Here is a 23,592-nt window from a genome sequence, read left to right as displayed (position 1 = left end):
GTGCAGTTGGGACTGTGCAGCCCCAGGATTGAAACTGGAACCTCATGGGAAGCACAGGTGGTGCAGGGAGGCTTTTCCATCTCCACCTTTCAGGTTTTGCCTCTAATTTTCTCTTATTTCTATCCCCAAGCAAACATAATTTCTGTTCGTTTTCTGAAGGAGGATCTAGTTCTGTGCCAATCTCACATTCATTTCTTGCTGGTTTGGTTTGAAACATTACACATGTGTTGGGAGAGAGACATCTTTGTTTTTGGTGGCTTGTGGGATTTTTTAAGTCTTGCCTGCAGCTGTGGCTTGGTGGTTTGTTCACCTTAAATCTGAGGTCAGGGAAAGGGGCTGGCTGCACACAGGGAGGTGTTCTGCTCTGGGTCAGAGTGACCAGGAACTGTCTCTGCTGTTCCTCCACTGGGGATTTGGGGTGCTGGGGATGCATCACATGCACACACAGCCTTACAGCTCCAGGGTTCAAAAGCCTGGAGCTGCAATGCAGTGCACATCCCTCCCTCCCATCATTCATGGATATTAAACTCCAGCAAACAGTGTTTAGTGGTTTTTCCAGGAAATACCACCATAGAATCAGCAGAAAATACTTTTTTTTTTAACTGTTTTTTGGCATAATATGGGACAAAACCTATCCTGCTATGATGCTTTCTGATGTTAAGGGTGATGCAGCTATTAATGGAGTGTCTATTCCTTACAACCTGTGCTTTATGTAATCAGTAAATTCCAATAATCTGGAAATTTGCTAAAAAAGTGGGCACAGACCTGTACTTCTGTGAAAGAGACTGGTATGATAAAGCCAGGAACTTTCTAAACTGCAATATTATTGGGAAATGTTTCTATTGCAACAAGAAGGGCTTATTTCTGCATATGCAAGAAAAGTAGTAATCCTTTCCTGTTTCCTAAAAACTTACTAAGGAGGACAAAGCATGCTCCTCCATTCAATCTTTCCTGTGATTACATGAAAAGTCTTATTTTATGTGTGGGTATATCAGGCTTGGGATTTTTGAGGAGGAAGAATAAGAGAAAAGGCTTTAATCTGGCTTCCAGGGGGTTCTGCCACCGAGCTGCATGGAGGGGAAGGAGCCTGGCAATGGGACACCCATTCACCAGCTGGGGACAGGCTCCTTTCTTGTGATGCTGGTGCTCAGTGCCCTCTAAAACTCTGTGACCCCAGCCTGGTCACCAGTGTTTGTCACAGCTCATTACACAGCAGGAATGTAGAAACCCAGTGACCTTTCCCAGAAGGATAGGCAGAAAAGCAGCAGCACAAAAGAGAGAAGAAAATGTTGTACACTTTAGCAGATAAATAACTGAATGTTATTGTGATAGAAAACACTGGGCTGACAATGGGTAGGGACAAAAATGTTCCTTTCAGGGTGTTGGTTCTGGGATTTGGATTTCTCTTTGTTCAGCTGGGTGCAGTTTCCCTTGCTGCCCTGCTTGGCTGTCAGGGAATTTCAGCAGGCTGGGGAATTACTCTCAGGTCCAAGTTAAAGTGGGATGAAGGAAATCTGAGCTCCTTGGTGATACACTGAGCAAGGATCAGAGGTGGGAAACTGGGGATGCCTTTCCTGGCCTCTTTCTGCCAGGAAGGAAGAGGCCTAAAGTGGCATTTTTAAAAAACCTATTAAAAAGTCAAGGCAAACTTTCAGCCTTTGTCCTCAAAGCTCTCCAGCTTCTCTAGTGGGGGACTGGAGCTCCTGGGACTGCTCCCAGCTATGACTCCAGAGTTTTCCTTCAAACAGGTCCAGGTTTCCAACCATCTTGTTCCCCCTTTCATTTTACTTCCAGTTTTTATTTAATCTGACTTCTCCAGTCTCCTGAGACAAACTGATTAATTCTTTTCCCCTTCGTAGTCCCCTGAGTCCCTTGTTCAATCTTTCCTGCCTCAGTGAGATCTTAATAAATGCTGCCTGTGGCTGGAAGTGGGATTGGGTCTTGGCACTGTAATTAATTCTTTACTTCCTCCATGGCTTCAATATGCTATTTACAGCTGTCAGCCCCTGCAGGAGCAGAGGTTTGCAGACTGCCTCCAACTTTTGTCTCTGATTAATGTGTTATATCTACCTTGCTTTCTCCTTGCTCTTCTGCATTTCTTGCTTTGCCCAGTATCCAGTTCAGTGTTGATACAGGAAAACCCTGATGGACTTCCAGGCAAAATGCAGTCTTGGAGACAGCAATTGCCAGGCTTTTCTCTTTGCTTGTGCTCTGTTATTTGAAAGCCTCTTAGTCCAGGCTGCCTGCTTGTGACAGGACATCCAGACCCTTGCAGCAGCATGACCATGCTCTGACTGTAATCTCCCTAATTGCTTTCTGTAGCCTCCAGTAGCAGCTTGGGGTATTGTAACTCCAGCACAGGGACTGTGCTGGAATTATACAGGCTGATACCACAAAATATAAATAGGAGTGGATGGAAATTCATCTGGGGATAATTGGGCAGAGTGGGGGAGCTGCTCCTTGCTGGCTCTGGGAGCCTCCTCCAGCAGGGAAAGGAGCCCCAGTGCTGACCCTGTTTCATCTTGAGGGAAGTGCCTCAGCCTGGGACCTGCCCTGGGTTTCAGCAGTGAACTGGAAAGCTGCATTCAATATGCCAGTGAGGAAGCAAATGCAAATTTCCTCCTTCTCTCTCTTTTGGGTGAGATTTATGCCACCTCCACATGCACAGCCTCCTGGCAGCAATAAATCACAGAGGGGGAGGGAATGCTGCAAGGAAACAGATACCCTGCAGTTTGTGTGTGCAGGGCAGGGAGAAGGGATGTGTGGGGATCAGCAGCTGCTTCCAGGCATCACAAACCTGCTGCAGAACACACTCCCACTCCTTCCCAGCACTACACTGGAGACCACCCACCAGAACCTGGGGATTTACTTGTTATTCATCCCCATTCCCTTGTTTCCCCAGTAGCCTCAGCCACCTCCTGGCCTTACCTTGCAGCCCCTGCTCCTGGGCTCTGGCTGGGCAGCTCTGGAGGCACAGGAGGTGCTGAATCCCCTTCATGCTGGCCATGAGCAGCAAGGACAGGAAGGCACAAGAGGAACAAATTCCCTCCAGTGCATGGTGCCTCAGCAGGGCTCAGCCAGGGGAAGCTCCAGGGAGCCTGGGTTTTACCTCTGGGAAAGGCATTTGGCTGCTGCCTGCAAGCACCTGACCATGCTTTAATCCCCTTCCAGAGCAGAGCTCTGACGAGCCCCCAGCAGAACTAGGACAGCTAAAAATACTCAAGAGCACAAGGGAAGTAGTAATTTGGGCAGGAGTGAACTGAACTGATTGATCTCAAATCAAAAGGTTCAAGAGGTGCAAAACGTGGTCTCATCAGGACAAGCATCAGAAAAGGAGCAGAGATGTGGCCCAGTGGCAGAGCTCAAGAAAAGCAGCAAAACCAAAAGATTTTGCTCAACTTCACAGCAGCAGCAGCAGCAGCAGCAGAGCCTGTACCAGCAGTGCAGGGAGGTGCCTGCTGATTCCCCACCATATGCTGACTTTACCTTTACTGTCAGTCTAAATTCTGCCAATTATTAAATTATCCAACTTGCAGCAGGAACGCAGCTAGATGTGATCCAAATGGTGTCACTACAATTATGGTAATTATCTGAAAACAAGCCAATTACTTCCCTCCTCCTCATGCCAGTTGGTACCAAGATAGCAGCTGTTCCAGGCAAATTTGTTATCACGTTACTGTACATTTGTTAAAGGTTGAGGTTATAGATTCTAGCCTTTTAAATATTAAAGATGCTATAAAGTCATGGAGTGTATAACATATTAGGATTTTTTTTAAATGTCGAGAAGAGAGAAATTTCTTTTATATGCCAAGAGAACCAGTGAGAAAGTGATTTACTCATAGTGGCTGACTGGAAATGTGTACTTTGCAATCAGCATACAACCAAGCTATAAATTAACCTGTGTCAGCTTGTTACCTCTACCCATGCAAAATGAACTAAATGCAGAAGTTTCCTGAGGATCTTTTACATTTTACATCTTTCTTCAGTATTGGCATTCAGGATGTTCCACACATCCAGAGGCATCTTGCAGACTCTACTGGATGCACTTCCAGCAGTTTGTTCAGTTTGTCAAGTGTTTTGGCTCATTTAATCATGTGAGAAGCAGCACCACTCCCTCGTGGAGAGCAAGGCAAAGGAGGGCCCAGCTTTGCCCCAGGCAGAGAGAGCTGGGCCAACACTGGGGAAACACTTCACTCCTGTGAAGAGCCTTCTGAAAACTCCTTTTATCAAGGCATCTTTTATGTTTGAACCTGTTCATGTTAAGGACAGCCTTGCTTGAATTGCTGAAGGTGTCAAACACACAAAGCCCACCACTTGCAGCTCTTGCCAGGGGTTCACGTGAAGCCCCCTCAGAGCACAGGCCAGTGTGACCTCTTGTTTGTCACAGACCTTCCTTGTGAAAACCAGAATCTTTCATCTCATGTCAGCACCATATCTTTGCTTGGACTGACCTTAAGTTCTTTTTTTTCCATGTGATGTTTTGAAATCTTTGCCTTTGATGTCGGTGAAATACTTCTTTCAATAAATGTCAAGAGCAGATTAAAGAAAATTAAATGGCAGAAAGAAGAGATTGTGCCTTTTGGCTGGAACAGCATTTTCATGACAACTGAATGAATTGACTATGAAAAATGTGAATTTCCCTCTCTGTGCTCAAGGTACATGCCAGTGGGATCTGTTTCTATCTCTGAGCTTTACACACATCCCTGTGCATCTGTAATTCCCTGCAGCTTGTGTGCAGCCACGAGCCAAGGCACAGGGCAGAGCTCAGTCCCTGGGAGCAGGTTAGTGCTGCTTTGCTTGAAATAATTAGCCATGCTCACAGATGACCTTCTCAGCAAGCCCTAAAGGCTGACAGATTTGGGTTATATTGGAGCAGTAGAGGGGAGCACGTTGCAGAGTGCTCCTCCTGCAGAAATCCTGCTGCTCGCCCCCCCAGCAGCCCCAGAACTGCAGCTGGGCACTGCAGCACCCACACACCTGCAGTGAGGGGTTTCTCCCTCCCACAGACAATGGGTGCAGCCACTGGGCTCCATCATTTCCCTGGACATCCCTGGTACTTTCCACTCTTCTGAACTGATGCTATCTGCTTTGCTTTTCCTTTCCCAGAAAGTTCCTGTGGCTGTCAGACCGATGTGCCTGGACTCTCCTTTCTGCATTCAGAGTTGTATCCAGTTCCTACCCCCTTGGCAGCACACCTCACACAGGACAGGGTAGGTTTTCTATTCCCTCCTGAGCACCACTTGATTCCTTCTTAGTGTCATTTAAGATTTACTTATTACCTTTATCCTTTTCTTCACATCATTTTCATGTTTGTTGCATGTTAAAACTGCCTAGTTCAGATTTCTCTCAGTTAAGCAGCAAAACATTCAGCCAACAAGGATTACATTTGATAGCGTTTTTTAAAAAGTAAATTTAAAAAATAATCTAGGCAGCTGCCTGCCCAGTTATAGTATTAGATGAGAGTGAGTGTGTAAACAGGTTTCTGCTTATCAGTCCTGCTGCTATCTGCTGCACACAAACTGCTCAGCCCCACAAAATCCAATTTCCAGAGGTTAGAGGAGGGAACTGTTTGCAGAAACACAGCAATGGAAATCTCCAAAGCCACAGCCCTCATTACACTGACACTGAAGAAACAAATGATGCTTGACGACTCCTGGCACCCAACGCCGACATTTACTTCTGTGGCTTGGATTGGAATCAGCCCAGCTTTGCCATGGGATTGCTTCCTCTTGTTTTTCCCTGCTTGTGTGGTGGGTGGCAGAAAGCAGCTGAGCAGGAACTGGGTTTGTGGGGTCTGCAGTGCTCCCTGGCCCTGCAGCACAGCCATCACCCTCTATTTCCCAAAAACCTTGGAAACTCCACTTGGGAACACACTGACAGGAGAGACAGAGACACAGCTGCTGCCTGTACCAGGAATGGAGGGAGAGAGCCAGGCTGTGTGTCCAAGGTACAATGTTTTCAGCCTTTCCCAAGACCTGTATGGGGACAGATGCTGCAGCTCAATCCTGGAGGAGCTGAGCCCTCCAGGTGGCCTCTGGCACTGGGCAGGAAGGAACACAGCACTGGGAATGCTGCACACTCCGGCCTGGCTGCTGTAGGTGAGAGCAGGAAGGATGCAACAGCATCCAGTGGCAGCAGGGATGAGAGATGTGGGAGGAAAACTTCCCTCAGCCCCTGTCACAGGCAGGAGCTCTTTGTTTATTCCCAGATTGAGTGATCAGGAGCAGCCCACCCACCTCCCCTCCCCACACCTCCTGCATAGGGCTGCTGCCCAGAAGTTCACTGCTCCAGTAAAACTGCAAACTGTGAGCTGATTAGATATTCATGGGTACTCTTTCTTGATTAGCTCACCATTAATATTTCAATGTCAGAACTGGATGCACAGTGCCTCCCTGCTCTCTTCCTTCCTGCTTAATTAATTTTGACCATCGCCAACAACAGCCTCCGACAGATAGCAGAAATTGAAGTGGGTTGTTCTGTGCCTTTGCTTGCTGTAAACAGCTATTTGCAATTCCTTTTCATACATCACCCACCCATGACAAAGAGATCACAGTAGCAGAAAATAAGTCTCCCTCATAAGGACTTCAGAGCTCTGAGAGAACATTTGCTTATTCAATAAAAATAATCAAATAGACAATGCAGTAAGCACAGCTTGGCAACAAGATTGGTGTCTCACCTAGTAATCAGCTGGCTGTTATGCCATTAAATAAAAAGAAAAGGAGAGAATTGTTAATTTATCTTTGAAAAGAAAGGGCCTTTGATGTAGGGTAGCTCATAAAAGCTGTGGTGTGGGCCAGCTGTGAGGAGATGTGATAATCACTGCAGCCCCAGCAGTGGTAGGAGCTGCATTTAATAAAATGCAGGTTGCATGGCTGCCTGATGCCCATCCATGGCTGATAACAGGATGTGCTGCTAATAGTGTGTTTGATTTTATTGATGTGCTCAAGATATATGGGGGCAAGAGGAGCAGTGAGGCAGAAATTATACAGCTGTGTTTGTTCCACCCCAGCCCAGGGGACTGTCAGCCTTGGTCCATCCATCCTCCTGGGCCTGGAAGGATGGGGAGCTTTGCTGTGTGACAGAAGGACAGTTGTCACCTCCCAGACCCACAGGCTCCTGACACAGTGCTCTGGGATTGCTGTCAAGATGTGCCTACCTGGGCCCAAGCAGCACTGGATTTACAGAAACAAAATTTTTGCATTTTTGTGCTGCCACCTGAGCTGCAAAACATGCTCCACATCTCCATCCTTGCTGCAAACCATCCTGTCCCAGCCTCCAGCCTCTCCTTTCCTGGGGAATACACCAGGATGGGGACAGCAGGAAGGCAGGAGCAGCAGGTTGGAGGCCAGCTCCATCCCCTCCATGCCATAACTCAGGCTGTTAAATGCCTGGCCAGAGCTTGCCATCTGCTTCCAGTCTTCTAGGAATAACCACTGAGTAATTCAATCAAAAAGGAGAAGATCTTTGTTTCACTGAATCGCAAGTCACTCCTCAAGTAATTATAATTTTATACCCCTATCAGGAGCAACAGGGGCTGTTCATTTTATGGGCTTTAGCAGCCAGAGCTGTGCTTCTGCCAAGGTTACGCCTGGGAGGAGAACCCAATTTCACATTTTCTCAGCCATCCAAGGCTTATCCATGTTTTTAGTTTTTTGGTTAGGCAAGTGAATAAAGCTCTGCAGGACCAAGCCTTTGTTCAGGAGTGTTGTTACTGTAGAACATAGAAAATATACTGGCTTGGAGCAGAAGAGCTGGCCCAAACCATCATGAAGTTGATTCCCACTGCTGTGGACATGCCAGGTCTGTCCTTCCAGGGTTTCTGCAGCACAGCATAGCTGCCTAACCAGGGAGGAAAACCCTGCTTATCACTCCCAGCAGCTGGAGGACTCTGGAGGCTGCATCCCTCACATGCTGCTTTAGAGAAGGCAGATGAGATCAGTCCAGGGGAAAAACCTTCCTGCTTACTCCCTCCAAAGTGCCTGGGATGCAATTCACAGGGCTCAAAAAACTTAAGAGTTAAAACAAATCCAACAAGGAGCCTCCTTTCTGTTATGCTCTTTGGGGTAATTTCTCCACTTAGACATTTCTCTGTTGTGCAGTTTGTGCCCTCTGCCTTAGTCCCACTGTCCTTCCTGGGCTTAATGCTCCACGTGCTCTTTCACTGCCCCAGATGTTCTGCCTTTTAAACAGATTTATTCCTTTGACTTTGAAAAGGGCTCCACCACATTTCCATCTGTGTTTACATTCAGTGCAGGGTAAATTTCTCCTGCAAGCAGATCTGTTCCTTCCCAGCAAAGGAATCCAGCTCAGCACAGGCTCAGACAGGAAAGCAGAGCAAAACATTTCCGAAGCAGAGCTGGCCTGGGAGCCGTGCTACGTGCCCACAGGAGGACAGAGACCTCTGCCAGACTCCCTGCATTGTCAGGCTGTGCTAAAAGGAAGTGGATCTGGCCCAGAGCCACTGCTCCTGTGGCTGTTCCCAGGGCTGGCTCCCCTGCTCAGCCAGCACCACCTCCCAGTTATCCAGGACACTGATATCACAGCAAGCAAAGCAGGACTGAAAGGCCCCATGTCCCACCAAAGGGTCTGTCTCACAGTCAGCCAGGACTGGAGGTGTTGGAAGGACCCATTTGTCAGATCTTCATTGCTGCATTCTCAGGGAAATCCTCTCTTTGCATCCCTGCTCCTAAAGCCAGGCTGGTGCACAGAGTTTTTAACTGCCTGGACAATCTGGGACACAAAAGACAGCGAGCAGCTGCCACCCAGATTTATCACTGACTTCACCAAGGCTGGGCCAACCATAACTTCCAAGGTGGATCTACAAAGAGCATGAGCTTCATCTAACCCCAGCAGAACAGGGTTTGATAATTTTCTTTTAATTTAATATCAACCTTTAGGTTTTGGGGCAGCATGTTGGTGTTGGCCAGTAATGGCTTCTCTACGCACAGCCCTGCTCTGTGTCCTGTCAGGTCCTTGTCTCCACTTCCAGATGCATTTTTAATTACAGCCAGCATCTAACCAGACCACCAAACATTTACATCTCTCCTCAAGGCCAGAAACTCTTTCCATGCTGCTAATATTGGTATTAGCATCAGGCCAAAAACTTCAGCATTGCCAGAGATGGGGCTGCCCAAAGCTCCCTGAAATGCATCCCTGAGCAGCCTGAACTGCAAACTGCTCCTGACAGTCCTGAGCTCCCTGCCAGCATCAGAGAGGACAGGGAAGCTTTTTCCCTCAGCATTACACCCTGCACTCAGTGCAGATGGATGAGTCAATAAAGATGATGTGGTGTCTACACAATTGCTTCAGGATGCATGAAATCCAGCCATGAGCTCCCTCCCCACAGCAAGGAAGGACATTCAGGTGGCTCTGGATGAAGGCTGCAGGGATCTGTCTCCATCTGCCCAGCAACAGCCAACAAACATGAGCAAAGCAAGGAGGGTGAAAGGGAGAAGCCAAACTGTTTGTGAAAAGAAACTTCATCTGAACACATAATGACACAGTGAGAAGAGGACGTGATCCTTCTCAGCACTGTGGGCATGCAACAAGCAGGCTGGGCAGCCACTAATGACAGCTGTTAAATGATAAATGCTCCCAAGCTTTGCAGAATCTGATTTATTATGCAACCTGAACTTGCAAGGGAAGGGAGACCCTCTCCTGCAGTGGTTCTCTGCTGCAACAACCAACAAGCTCAATTAAACTTCATGAAAAATTAGCCATTATCAAAGCCACCCCTCAGCAAAAATTCAAGGAGGACCCTGCTTGGAAAGATATGGCTTGAGGAGCCCTTCTTGTAACACCCATGAGTTCCACTCTAGTGCCTTGAAAATGTTATAATCCAGGTAAATTACCTGCTTTGTAGAAGGAACAACTGCCTGTAAACTGAAGGAGAAGTCACAGGCAGAGGGAATCAAATATGGATTTTCCCATCTGAAACACATGGCTCTGGCACAGTGTTGGGCTCCTTGGGGGTTGTATTTCCTCAGGGGTAACAGTGTTGGAGTCCCAGTGGCACTTGTTATTTGTAGTTGCCATTTATTACAAAGCACTGTTATTATTTACAGAATATACTTTTTTTATGGACTGTTACTGCATCCAAGTGCAATAACTGGTCTAAGCTCAAATCCCTGGGAGAACTGTTGAAAGAGAAGCAATTCAGACACATATTAGTATGACAAGGATTTCCCTAGGTTTAAGGGAATAAAAATATGTGTTGTACAAGTGAAATAGTTCTTTCTTGCAGTATAAAGCTGCTCTTTCCTGATGATAGCAATGAAAGAATATTGCTTCTGTCACTGATGCCACTGGAAATGTATTGCCCCTCTCCAAAAAGCCAATGAAAGGACATGGCTGGTTTATTCTCTAAATGAGGCTACTGAGAAATGCTCTGCTCCTGGCATTAGCCCAGGTTAATGCTGCTGCTGCTGCTGGGACCTGGCCTGAAGAGAGGGCAAAGGCACCAAGTCAGCAGCTTTGTGCCAAATGGCAAAACCCACCTGGAAAGAATCAAAGCACATTTTGAGAACTGAGCAGAGGAAAAGAAAACTGTCCAAATGTCAGATGGAAATGAATCTCAATCATCTGTCACTGGGGTGGAGCAGGGCTCAGCTGCTCTACAGCACAGCCAGGGTCTGGCCCCTTCTCCTGCAGCAGCTCTGCACCTTGTATGAAATGAGCTGGAGCCCTGGGGAGGCTGATCTGCACTTAACCTGTGGCAGGGAGCCTGGCTGTGAGGAGAGCTGCCAGCCCCTCTCCTTCCACTCTACCTTTAATGGCTGGGCTCTCCCATGAAGCTTTTAGGATTTGGAAGTAAAATAAAGAAATTGTTCTCAAACCAAGATGATCTGTCACTTGAATGTATGCACTGGAGTGAGCACAGAGAAATTACTGTTTCAGCAGAAGTAAGAATTTCCTGAAAGGCTGAAGCTGATGTTTGTGGTTCCACTTTCTTGCATGACAATCTGTGGATCTGACAAGTTCATTTTCCCCCCTGCAACATCCTCCCAGGCAGCACCTCCCAGATGGGAGGTAAATGGGGAAAAAAAAAGTCAATTGCTGCTTCTAACATAGGAGTTCATCAAATTCTTCAGCACACAGAGACTGGTGAAATAACACCTGGGCTTGGTGCTGGTGCCCAGCATCTCCACAGGGTTCAGAGCAATCCTTGCTCCAGGACAAACCAGCCCAAGGATAAGGATAGTTGTGGCTTTTACTGAGCTGAATTCTGGAGGAAATTAGCAAAAAATGTAACAGGAAAGGAGTTGTATCAGTACAAATGAGCAAAATGAGAGCACAGGTAAGTCAGGCATGAGCAATGCTGGCTCTGGAGCAAGCACTTCTCAGGCTGGGCTGTGACCCAGCCCCTCCCCAGCTCCCTGGCAGTGAGCTCCTACCCTCAGATATTTATTAGTTCTGTCAGGAATTAGTGAGAGTTCACTGACTGAATAATAACGTGCCAAAGGCAGTTTTTTGACTTTGCTAATGTAATTAAAGAAAGCAGGGGGGAAAAAGCCTTGCACCAGGGTTGGAATCAGAGCTTCCAGCAGTGTGAGTGCTGTCCCTGCTGCAAGGACAAGCTGTGAAAGGTGGAGGGGAGAGGGTGAGGATGGCAGTGAGGAGCTGAGCAGTGAGGAGGATCATGCCCTTGCTTCCAGCTGTGATGGAAGCATGGCTCTTGCCAGAGAAAGACAAATGAGCTGCCCTTGCAGTTCAGGAGCTGACACATCTCCAGGCTCAGTTTTATGCAGCTCTGTTTTACTTTCATGCCCAAGCACCTTGCAGGAAGACTGGACTTGGCTTGTTTTGGGAGCTTCTCTTGAAGTTTTGAGGAACCTTTCCTAAATGGGGAAACAGCTTTATGGCAACATTTTCTTCATGCTGCTCTGATGATTGAACACATCCAGCAATGTCACTGCATCAGGACTGAGCATGTTTGCCAAGGAGCTACTGCCACAAGAAGAGGGACAGCATGGGCTCTGTGATAAAAGCCAAGATGCTATTTTTAAACAGGGGTGGGGGAAGCTTTGGGTGTTTAAAATCAAATCAAGGCCTGGACAACAGGGCACTGCTTCCCCCCTGCCTCCACTGCCAACTTCCTCTTCTGAATCCCAAGGATGTCTTCTGACAAACAACCCTCAGGTCAACAGGATGGGGCTCCGGGCTGCAGCAGCCCATAAGGAACAAAAAACACCCATCAGGAACCAAAAAACACCCATCAGGAACGAAAAAACACCCATCAGGAACCAAAAAACACCCATCAGGAACCAAAACACCCATCAGGAAAGCAGCCATGGGTCTGCCCTTGCCCTGGGCTGTTGGAGAGGGGCTGGCAAGGGCTGGGAACAGCTGCCACCCTCCTCTCCTTGGCCATTCTTCAACATTGTTAGTGTTGTTTGAGAGCTGGGCTCCCAACCCCAAACTGTCCCCTGCCTTTGGGACAGTTCTGTCCCCTCCACTGAGCCCAGGAGCTGAGAATGTCCCCACTGTGCCCCTGCAACATCCTCAGAAGTGGCACTCCAGCATCCCCACCAGCTGCAGGTGCCACAAGTGCATTGGGAAGGGATGCTTGGCAGACCTTCCTCGTGCCATTATCCCAACCAGGATTTCTGGGCAGGATGGGAGGGGTCCAACACCTCTCAGGCAGCTGCAGGGGAGTGATGGCTGCAGGGAAGGGAAGTTTCTGTGACTTAATGGCAGGGCAGCAATTACCAGGCAGCCAGGACCCCTCTGCTGCTCCAGGGACACACTAACAAAGGTCTGAGCTGCCAGGCAGATCCCTCCTGGTGCTGTTTTTATCTAAGTTACTAATTACACATTACCTATATGTCAGCAGGCTGGTCGATAGGAGGCTGAGGGATCAATATGGATGCAGTGATGGTGCTGTTTGCCATTCAGAGCCTGCACAAGCTGGGACAAACAGGGCACCATCGATCCCAGAGGTGGGCTGGGATGCAGGCAGGGATGGGAGGTGCAGGGAGGGGGAAGGAGCACGTGCTGCCTTCCTAAATAGCATTGGGACATTGGGACAGCATCCTGGCCAGGGAGCTCCTGTGGCCCTGCTGCCCCAAACCTCCCACCCATCCTGCTGCTCTCCCTTGGGAATGCCATTTTAATCTATGTTGGTTTTCAGTCCTTGGGAAATGATACATTTAGAAGGTTCACACTGATTTGAAAACAAGCAATTCTCTCTCTCCCTGTGTTCTTACTGGATGATCAATGCCTGAAGAACAGACAAAAATCACAAGGTCTCCTGTATTTGGCTCTGTTGTTTAACTGACCAAAAGCTGGGACCATCTCTGTAAAACCATCCTGCTGCTGCCAGTAAGAGGGATCTTGGCTGCAGATTGCAATCAAATTTTCCAGGAAGAAGCTCTTGAGACTACCATGAAACCTGGGATTATAGTGTGGCTAAATGAGGGAATTGCATAACTGGGGATTTCTGCCTGTCTTGCTGGAGTCTTGTGACTGTTCTGATTCTGTCGTGGTGATGCTGGGAAATTGCTCTTTGAAACCAAAAAAACCTTAGAAAGGCACAGGCAGGTCAGGATCATTTACCCTCAGCACTGGGTTGTCTTGAGCAGTGAGTTGATGGGGGTAGAATTGGACAGAGAGCAGTGTGGGGTGAAAACAAAACATGCACAATCAGCCCTGGAGAACATTCCCTGTCCCTCCCTTTCAGCCCCATGCAGCAGCAGACATTTCTTCCTGGAATTAACTCCTGTTTTTAAAACCCCAGCAAAGAGGCTTTTGCTAAAGGACAACTGGCAGGATTTCAGCTGTGCCCCCATTTGCCCTCCCTGTCCCTGGGGTCAGCCCCGGGACTCCTCTCCAGCAACAGCAATGAATTACAGCTGAGGATGGGGCACCTCCCACATAAAAGGGCCAGCTTGGCTATCTCAGCCTCTTTGGGGGTGCTGCCATGCAGGTTTGGGAGGAAGGATCCCCCAGAAATTTTATTTTAGTGAGCTGACACCATGAACAGGGAGTGAGCCCCATCTCTAATCTCTCAGGGGCAGCTTTGACATTGTAGGGTGTGAGAGCTGAGCAAATGTTTCTTTATCCTTCCACCTCTCCCTGTTGCTTATTAACTCTTTCATTAGGGATCTTCCTTGTTATTTGTGTGGGTTTGTTGGTTTGTTTTCTTCTAAGGAGTGGATGCCAGGCATCAGGATTCATGTTTTCAAAGTGTGGTGGCAATTAGCCCAGCTCTGAACCCTGATGGCCTGTCTGCATCTCCAATTAGTGCTCTGCTCTGTCTGCATGAGGATCTTCCTCCCTTCTGGGGCTGCAAGAGGCCCAACCTGGATCTCCAAACATACAGCAGGAAAGTGTTAAAGCTGAGCTTGAGCCTGGCTGCTCTCAGGAATGGTTCCTGTTTGGTTCAGGGATCAATCCATGGCCTCTGCACCTGGATTTATGTGAGTGCAGCTCAGGGCATCTTCCTGAGGCAGTGCAGAGCCTGTGGGAGCTGATTCTGGCTCTGCTGGTGCCTCTGTTCCTGCCCTTCCTGGCATGTTTCCTGCTCCTGGCTGAATGCACCCGGCTCTTTATTAGGACATTGGATTCCTGATTCACTGTTTTATAGAATTCAATTTATTTACTCATACCTTTGGTGCTCTAAAAGAATATCTCCACTTGGCTATAGGAAATGAGAGCCAAATTTGGATTTCAGTGGGAAAATGGCTGGTCAGACAGAGGAAAGGTGACTGTGGGACCTGGAAACCTGGGATTTGGGAGAAACAAAATCCCACTGCTCTGCCAGCATCTCAAGGGATCCCTCTGGCAGGGCTGCTCCCCACCCCCATCACAAAGCTACTCTACCAAACCCCCTGGGCTTTCCTTCCCTCCCATATAACTTCATCTATCCTAAAATCCCTGGTTTTCTCTGAGAGAATGTGATTTTTGGGGAGGAGTTTCTCTCCCTGTCACCTCGCTGCAGCTGATTTCTATTGAAAAGCTTCTTCCTAGGGAGGGAGGGGGGAACAAGGAGAGAAATTATGGAGGGGCAGCATTTCTGAATCCAAATACATTAAACCATTTAATTCTGTTGACTCAGGGCTGCCTGGCTCTGAATGGGAATTAATCCACAGTGCACAAAATTAAAAAGCACAAGACAAAATGCTTAGCAGGCAATGCCAGGGTTTAAAGCAGCCCATTAGCTTGCTCAAACGTCCCCAGTAAATTTTCATTTGTCAATAACGCTTAGAGCCTACAGTTTATTTACAGCCTGTTCAATATTACCAGAACCCCTCCCAGCACCTCATTTGTATTTATCTGCCACAGCCAGTTTCCTTTCCAGGGACTCCTCCTAATCCTTTGCTTTGTATCTGCTCCAGACACAGGGATGTGCCACCCCCAGGCCAGGGTAATGTGGGGTTACCCTTTTCTAGCCCAATTATCCCCTGCAGGGGAGATCACCACCCCGAGTCACCTCCCTGGAGCTGAGAGCTGCTGCCATGGGGCTCCCCCAGCCTCTGTCCCACACCCAGGGACCCACTGGCCACCAGCCAGCAGAGATGGGAATCTCCAAGCTGGGGAAAGGGACAGACACCAGCAGCTGGAGCCACAGCCTGGCTGAGCTAGAGCAGCCGTGGCTAAATCTGTCCTTCTCCATCTGTCCCAAGTGGGATCCCACGGGATGAGCCCTGGAGAGGAGAGCATGTAACAGGATTTCCCCCCAAAGCAGCTTGAATGCTTCAGGCAGAGAACAAAGCCTGGCTGGCCCTGAGAATTTCTCCAAGGAAAGGAGTTTATTCTGGGGCACAGACATGAACAGGCATTAATCTCCTGTCCTGGCTCGTGTCCAGGTGGGGAGGTTTGGTCCAGCACTCAGGGACATGGCTCCCTGCAGGGGTGACAAATCTCCAGTGGGGTGAGTTCCTCCCCAGCCTCCTGCCCTCTCCCTCTGCACTCCCCTAGGCAGAAGCACAGGCAATTGCAAAGGAATTTTAAATGGATGCAGCATGACAAGGGATGTCTGGGGCAAATACAGGACAGGCTGGGCACCCTCCTGCCCCAGGCATAAAGCTCAGAGAGGGAAATCCCTCCAGGGACTTAACCAGCAACATGGAACTGGACACTTCACAGGGAGCATCTACTGGACCCCAGGACGAGCAGCAGCACCCTGCCAGCAGAAAGCCACAGCCCCCTGTCCTGCACAACCTCCTGAGCTGGGGACAGTGAGTGGCACGTGTGAATCTGGTTGGAGGTGATGTTCAATAGCTTTTATGATGAATGCAGGAGGCAATCTCTGAACTGAAGGACCACTTGCTTTTCTCCCACCCTCGGTTAAGGTTTGCAAGCTCCTCATGCTGCTGAGGAGATTGCCACCAAAGGAGAGCCCATTTTGCACCCCAAGAGCAGAGCCCCGTCACTTGCCTGCTGCTGTCTGCATGTAGCCAGCCAGGGTGCAGAGTCGGCGCTCGCAGGCTCCGCCGGGCAGCAGCACAGCCACGATGGCCAGCAGGGAGCTGAGGGCCAGCAGGGCACAGCCGCCCGCACACAGCACGGCGCTCGTCTGAAAGGACACGGGGGCTGTCAGTGTCACCGCCACACCCCAGAAACCCCCCTCGGGCAGTGGGAGTGGAGCCCTGGCACGGGCGGCTTCTCCCACCTTTTCCCTTCCACCTTTTGTTGCTTCAATTCACGGTTAAGGGTTGAGCCCCAGGCTCAGCCATCCGCTGCTCGCAGGGGTCACTGGCCCTGGGGCTGCAGCGACAATTGCAAGTGCATGACATGCATGAAGAGCCACGTGCTGGCACAAGTGCCAGGAGATGTCTGTGGTGTGTCAGTGCCTCTGCTGGGCGCTGAGATGGATCTCACGGCAGCCCCTGCCTCAGCAGCGAGCAGTGTTCTGGGGATGCCACTGCCAGCTCTGCTGGCACGGCAGCTGCTCCCACCCCAGCAGCCTGAAAAACTGGGAAAAGCGCGAATTCATGGCAAAGCAGCTCGCCCTTGGGTACAGGCGTTCAGGCACGGCACTGTTGCTGTCTCTGTTTCTGTCCCCAGTGCAGGTGACCGCTTCTGCCCGTGGGATGGCACTGACACCCGTGCCAGCCCAGCCAGGGGCACAGCATGGCCGGGGGCAGCCAGGGGACCTTCCTGCAGCACCCAGCTCTTGACAGCGCTCAAACAGCGTGAGGACACCCCAGTCCCAGCACTGCGGCAGCCAAATCAACTCGTGTCACTTCCCAGCAAATTCCAGGGAGCGCTGGAACTCTGGTGAGTCACCCTGCAGTCACACCCGCCTCAGCCCCCCCAGCAGCACAGCCCCCAGGCAGCTCTCACTCCCATCCTCCTGAAGAACCCCGCTGTTATAACCTGTGCAGGAGGAGGTCAGGTCCCACTGCCACCCTTGTCCAGCCCTCTTGTCCTGGTGAGGCATTCTGGTTAGCAATGCACAGTTTTCCTTTTTTATTTCCCACCCCCATCTGAGCTTTTGGGCAGCCGTGGTTATTACAGAAACAACCCCCAACACAGGTTTCCATTTACCTCCCCTCCCCAAAGAGGTTACAAATAATCTGCTACATGTAAATTATTCTGCGGGAGCCACAGGCAGGCTGAGCAGGGGAAGAAGAATTGGATTTATCCTGTGATGCCAATGGGGAGTCCAAACAGCTCAAAACCCCTTCCCATTAGTGGTGCTGTGCCACAGGTCTGGCACTGCACTACATCCACCTCTGTTACTGACTGCTGGACTGGCTGGTGACAGCTGGGTGACACAGCCACTGCCCAGCAGCTGCCACTGCTCCAAGAAAGGACACACTGGTGCTGGAGGGGGCACCAGGGCAGCGTGGGCACCATCTGACACCCTGGTGTGAGTGCTTCTCCTGGGGCTGTGTGATTGGAAATCAGCATCTTATTTATATCCTGTTTATGCATTGAGCAATGCAAATGCTGTCCCAGCAATAAATGAATTCCTGACATGCAATGCAAAAGGAGCAGCAGTGCAAACAGCAACCCAGAGAAATGGAGAGGCTGCTGCAGCTGGGATATCTGCTCCTCTCCAGAGCCTTCCAAGGCACTGGGACCCAAACAGACAAGTGCAGCTTCAGGGCTTAAAATACAAGGGACTCCCCCAGCAGGGACCCCTGCCCTGTCCCTACACCAGGAGGGACCCATGGGGTTTGGGATGGGATGGGATGGGATGGGATGGGATGGGATGGGATGGGATGGGATGGGATGGGATGGGATGGGATGGGATGGGATGGGATGGGATGGGATGGGATGGGATGGGATGGGATGGGATGGGATGGGAAGGGTGGATTGCACAGACACTCTCCCAGCCTGGGGTCCCATGGGGAAAGCAGCCACAGCCCTGCTCCCAGGGCAGCAGCATGGCCAGGAAATCTGGATTCAGAACAAAAAAAAAGGATTATTCTGCCTGGCGTCTGCATTTCACCTTCTACCCAGCAAAACCATCCTCCTTTGCAAGGACCATTAATTATTTAGAGCAATGAATTTTTCAGCAGAAAGGGGTCTTGTGAAGCAGGCTGGTTCCTCTCTTGTGTGAAGCATATTATTTTTAATGATCTTGGTTCTCCTTAATTGTGGTAGCTCAAATCCCCTAAAAACTTGCAGTTCCTGCTGGAAACAACTGATGAGCTGTTCAGAGTGTTAATCCCTATGGAGAAGTGTGAAGGTCTTTTTCAGGACAAAGTGACAGGAAAAAGGCACAAACAGGATGGGTGCAGGTGAGTGTTAAACTGGCAGAAAAACTGTTCTGGTTTGGGAGCTGCCATCAGGGTTTGGCAACAAGACTGAGGGGTCTCAGGGCTGGCAGCATCCTGATGTGCATGGGGTAGCCAAAACCCCACCAAATCCAGCCAGGCCTTGGGGAAGGGAACAAATGTGAGAAAATTCCTGTGGGCAATAGGTGAAGGTAAATGGTGAGGTTTGAGTTCTGCCATGTGAACCAGGATTGCTGAGCCACTGAACAGCTGCCAGGTAGCTTTTGGGGACAGAAAGGGTGACAGGGGCACAGCTGCCCCAAAAATAGGTGACAGCAGCAAAGGACACACCACTGCTCTCTGCCTGGCTCCCACATTCTGCTGGGTGTGTGCTGACATTACCTGCCAAAACACTGCATGTGCTCTTGGAAACCAAAAATTTTGCTTTTGTCATAAACTTTCCAGGGCCTCAGCTGGGAATTATCCCAAGTGCTCCTGCCCTGTACTGGAGTTACTCCTGCAAAGATTAAAAAGCTGATTCCAAAGAGAAATAAAAAGGCTTAAGTTTGAAGAAGTCCATGGAGCAAAGGTACTAAAGAATAGCAGCTGAAATTTTTTCTTCCCACTGTGCAGTACCTCCCTCTCTCCTCCCTGTTCGTGCCTGTTGCATCTTGAGCAGAAAGGAGAGGATGCAGGAAACAGATGCAAAGGCTGAAACCCAAAAATAGACAGGGTGGGGAGGAATAACAGGGATGGAAGAGGCTGCCTGTGAGAGCCCAGCTCAGGCAAGGCAGGAAAAAAACCCTTTATCCCAGTGCAGAGCCCAGCTCCCAATGCGAACCCAGCCCAGCCTGGGCACTGCTGACCCCTGGCAGTGCCAGGGATATGCCCCAGGGAGGCTGGGAGCAATCCTGCCCCTGACATGCTGGGAAAAGACATCAAACCATGTCAGATTTTCTGCTCCCACTCCCAGGGAGATTAATTGTTTATCCCCAAACAAATTAATCGTCCCCTGGTGGGGCTGTAAATATCCCTTTATGTAGCCTAATAAATTCTGATTAACAACAATCCCCTGCCCGTTATTTTAGTGTTTTACAGGTCTGACACATGCCATGGCTGGGCCTTTCACTTAGCAATAAATCTGCTGAAGATGTTGTTTCATTCACCAGAAAAATCCAAATTAAAATGTCACATAATGGCCGCCCTGGGAAGAATTCTTTAATATCCCTAATGAAAACTTTTTAAACTCATCTTTGAAAGCCAGCATTAAAGCAGGAAAGAGGGAGGGAAAATAAACTCTCCAGTCCAGTTTCTAGTGATGAGAAACAGTATCTGGTGCTTGTTTCAGCAGAGATAAGCCAACATGGCAAAGCTCCTGCCATCACTGTGAACTGGGTCATGATGCACATTAGTTTATTAATGCAATTTATTAATTGGCACAACCATCCTGGATGGGGCCTGTGGTACCCAGAGCAGCAGAGGGCAAGGTTACAGACTGCTGGGATGTTCCAGCCCTGCTCAGATGCTTCAGCATCTTTGGAAATGGGGACAGAAAATAAATGCCCTAAATAACTGGGAAATAAAGCCCAGGCTCAGAGAGAAAAAGAAAGTGAAGTTTGCAGTGTGTCTGGGTTTTGGGGGGTATTTGTTGAGAGAAAATATCTGAGAAACCCCAAATGATCTGGACAAAAACTGTAAAGTCAACTGTAAGAGAAAAAGTGGCAAAATTAATCCAACCATTTCCATTTTTAAATGCAACTCTTCCCTATCAGAGCTCTGTGTGATCAAACATCCCGCATGGGAAGATGTTTTTGGGGTTAAACTGAGCAATGTAGCAACCAAATGGTCACGGAGATTTTCACGCTGTTAAAAAAGCAGATGGGTGCTGGGTGGGAGCTGAGCTTTGGGATGTGCAGGAGGGTTGGCAGGAACCTTCTCCTCCTTCTCCTCGGGCCCCGGCGCCGGGGATGTCCCAAACGCCGGGAATCTCCACCTGGGAGGCGCCGAGTGCGGGGTGGGCGGATGGAGCCTCGCAGCTCCTTCGTATTTCCCCCACACCAGGCACAGAAACAAACATTCGCCATCTGGGCGGCATTAAAGCGGCGGCCAGGAGGAGGATCCCACTCATCCTCGGCTTCTCCTCGCCGGCAGTTCCCTTCCTTGGGCGCCATCTGAGACATTTCCTGCCCTTCCATGTTCCCTCCGCATCCTGCTCCCAGCAAATGCCACCCGAGTGCCGCTGTCACCCAAAGCAGGCAGAGCTCAGGGAGGTGCCTGTTGTCCCCATCCTCTGGTTTGAGCAGAGCCACAGGGATGCAGAAGAGGCTCCAGCCTTCATTTCTTTCCCTTCAAATGCAGGATTTGGTGGATGGGGATCTGCCCACACCACAAAATGTACACGGAGTATCTCTCCCCAGCCCAGATTTAGGTGATTTTGCACAAAATTCAGCAGCACCTCCACTAAAACAAAGCTCAGCCAGTCCTGGCCTTGCAGGCAACTTTTCCAATTCCCAGCTCACCAGCATATTCAATACCAGAGGGGTTAATGCCCAAACTGATTCAAGTGGGGGGAGGAAGGCATTTTTTTAATTAGAGAGAAAATAACGGACAGATAATATGTCTGATGAATTATGGCTGTCTCTCTTTCGGTGCCATTGCATCTGGGGATGCTGGAAAGCAGTTCCTAATGGCACTGCTTTATCTAAGAGGATGATGGATAGTGGTGAAAGACAGAAAAAAGGGGGAAAGTAAGACATTAGCACATCAATGGTGCGCCTGTGACCTCCATCAAGGGATTCGAACCAACTTAATGAAATTTTAATTAGGCAGCAAGCAGTGCGCTGTGCTGGGTACCCGATCAGCCCTTCTTCCCTCGCTCTGTCATTATCCTGCCCGGGATGAGCCCTTTCCTGGCGCTGGCAGCCGGGCCGGGCTCATGGCCGTGCCCAGGGAATGCCCGCGGGTCCCACACTCGCCCATCTGGCTTTTCCTCACAGAGCCGGAGGAGGAGCCCGGGCAGAGGGGGAATTGCAGCCTCGGGGGGATGGAGGGATGTCCCGCTGTCAGAATGTCCCTGCCAGCCCGTGCCGCGCTCTGCCCTGGGCCCTGCGAAGGGGAAAGGCAGCGCTCACCCCAGAACCTCCCATGTGCCCTGAGGATGCTCTTCCCGAGGAGCAGGGATCGGGATTTGCTCTTGGACAAACGTGGGACGGTGACCCTCTGTGACCCGACTGAGCATCGCTCGGCTGAGCCCTGCCCGCGCCCGGCGCTGACACCGCCTTTGTTCAAGCAAAGCAGCTCCCCTGACCCTCTGAGAGCAGCGAACTAATCCTGGGAGCAGCCTGGCTGCATTTTCAGTCAACTTGACCTCCCACAGCCCAGCCTTGAGCCGGTCCTGTCTCAGCACCCCTTTCAGCCCAGCTTAGCTGAGAGCAGGTCAGTGGGTCCCGGTGGGGCTTTGTGACTTGGGCACTGAAATGTGGGGCCACAGCCCAGTAATTACAGGTTTCCCCAACACCAGGTATTTTCAGCTGTAAATGTAGGTCAGAAAACTCTGGGTGGCTGATGAAAGCAGATAAAGTCTGCTCTGGGGTAATGTGCACCAAGGTGGTGATGTCAAGAATTCCTTACACTCAGAGCTTACAACTCTCGCCAAGGTTGTGTAAGTGCAATTAAAAATCAAACGGACTGGCAGACAGAGTCTGGTCTCTTGGGAAGTTCTTAGGATGAGGAGCTAAAAGTTGATTTCCTGATAATCCCAAGTTAATGTGCTGGCCTGATACACGATTCTGGAGGCAGAGCAGACTCTCTGCCTGAGAGCCAGCACACCCACGAGTCCCTGCCCGGGCCACACTGCATCTCTGCCTAATTCCAGAGCCTCTGCTAGAAGAGGAGTGACAGATTCTCCACAGAGTGACAGATTTCTTCCCATCTCCATGAGTACCCCATGTGCTTTTTCACAGGCATGGAGACTGCTGTGTAACTGCTCTGCCCCAATGGGCAAACCCCAGATGACCTCAGGGAGCCAGGGCTGGACTGATGCAATGAGAAACCAGCAATGGAGATTTAATAGAAGGGTAGGCAGGTTTATTGTACATTTCCACTAAGCTTTGCTGAATCTTTTCAAGTCCTGCTTTAAAATCCAGGAAAGACCCACTCAAGGCACTGCTGGGGTTGGCCAAAGCCTCCCCCCTGTTTTGAGCAGGTTATTTTGGGTTCTGCTCTAGCATGGCATCACTGGCTCCATAGGCTTTAACCTGAATATCATGGGCTGATCAGCTTCTTTGTTATTTTAGATTACATGCTTGGCAAAGCCTGAAAATAATTGGAGACTATCTGGAAAAATAAAAATAGAAATTTGAAATGTGGCAGCAGTAGCTTCTGAAGTGCAGCACTGAGACAGGAACCCATGAGCCAAATGCTCCCACTGAAAGAGAAAATAAATTAGCTGAGGATGAAGCACTAGTTTGCACGTACACAGTGATCTGGCACCAGGAAAAAGAAAAGTTGTAAGATGCAATGAAACCACTCAGAACTCAAAAGTTCACCTGTTTTTTCCATTTGGCTGCCAAAAGCAGTCCCCTCTCCCCAGGATACCTGCACACCTTGGGAAATTCCTCTGCAGCCCTCACAGCTCCGAGTCATCCCACAACAGATCCTGAGAGCCTCACTCACAAATTGGCTGGGCAATATCCCCATCACCATCCCTTCTCCTCTCTGGCTCCAGCCAAATCTCTCCAGTTTCCATCAGCTCCTGCAAGGTCTCAGCCTGTCCACAACATCTGCAGCCATCAGGGATATTTTATTATAATCCACCTCATCAAATAACCACCGTGGTGCTGAGCTCAGTGCAAAGCCCCAGCAGCACCGACAGGGTTAAATTAAAGGTACCCATGATATTAGAGAGCTGCAAAGTAATTATGAA

The 23,592-nt window shown here is 49.6% G+C and overlaps 1 protein-coding gene across 1 annotated transcript in view; it reads right to left on the bottom strand.

Moving 5' to 3' along the window:
* Nucleotides 1–23,592, bottom strand: part of LHFPL7 (LHFPL tetraspan subfamily member 7) — a 56,290-nt gene that overhangs the window by 29,202 nt on the left and 3,496 nt on the right. Inside the window, exon 2 of the mRNA XM_079325108.1 lies at nt 16,378–16,516. Within this exon, the coding sequence (XP_079181234.1) occupies nt 16,378–16,516 (139 nt within the window). The remainder of the gene's footprint in view (nt 1–16,377; nt 16,517–23,592) is intronic.

This window comes from Erithacus rubecula, assembly GCF_903797595.1.
Source record: "Erithacus rubecula genome assembly, chromosome: 22".
Lineage (NCBI taxonomy): Eukaryota > Metazoa > Chordata > Aves > Passeriformes > Muscicapidae > Erithacus > Erithacus rubecula.
The sequence above is the reverse complement of the archived record's forward strand: the minus strand, read 5'-3'. Positions and strand labels throughout refer to the sequence as shown.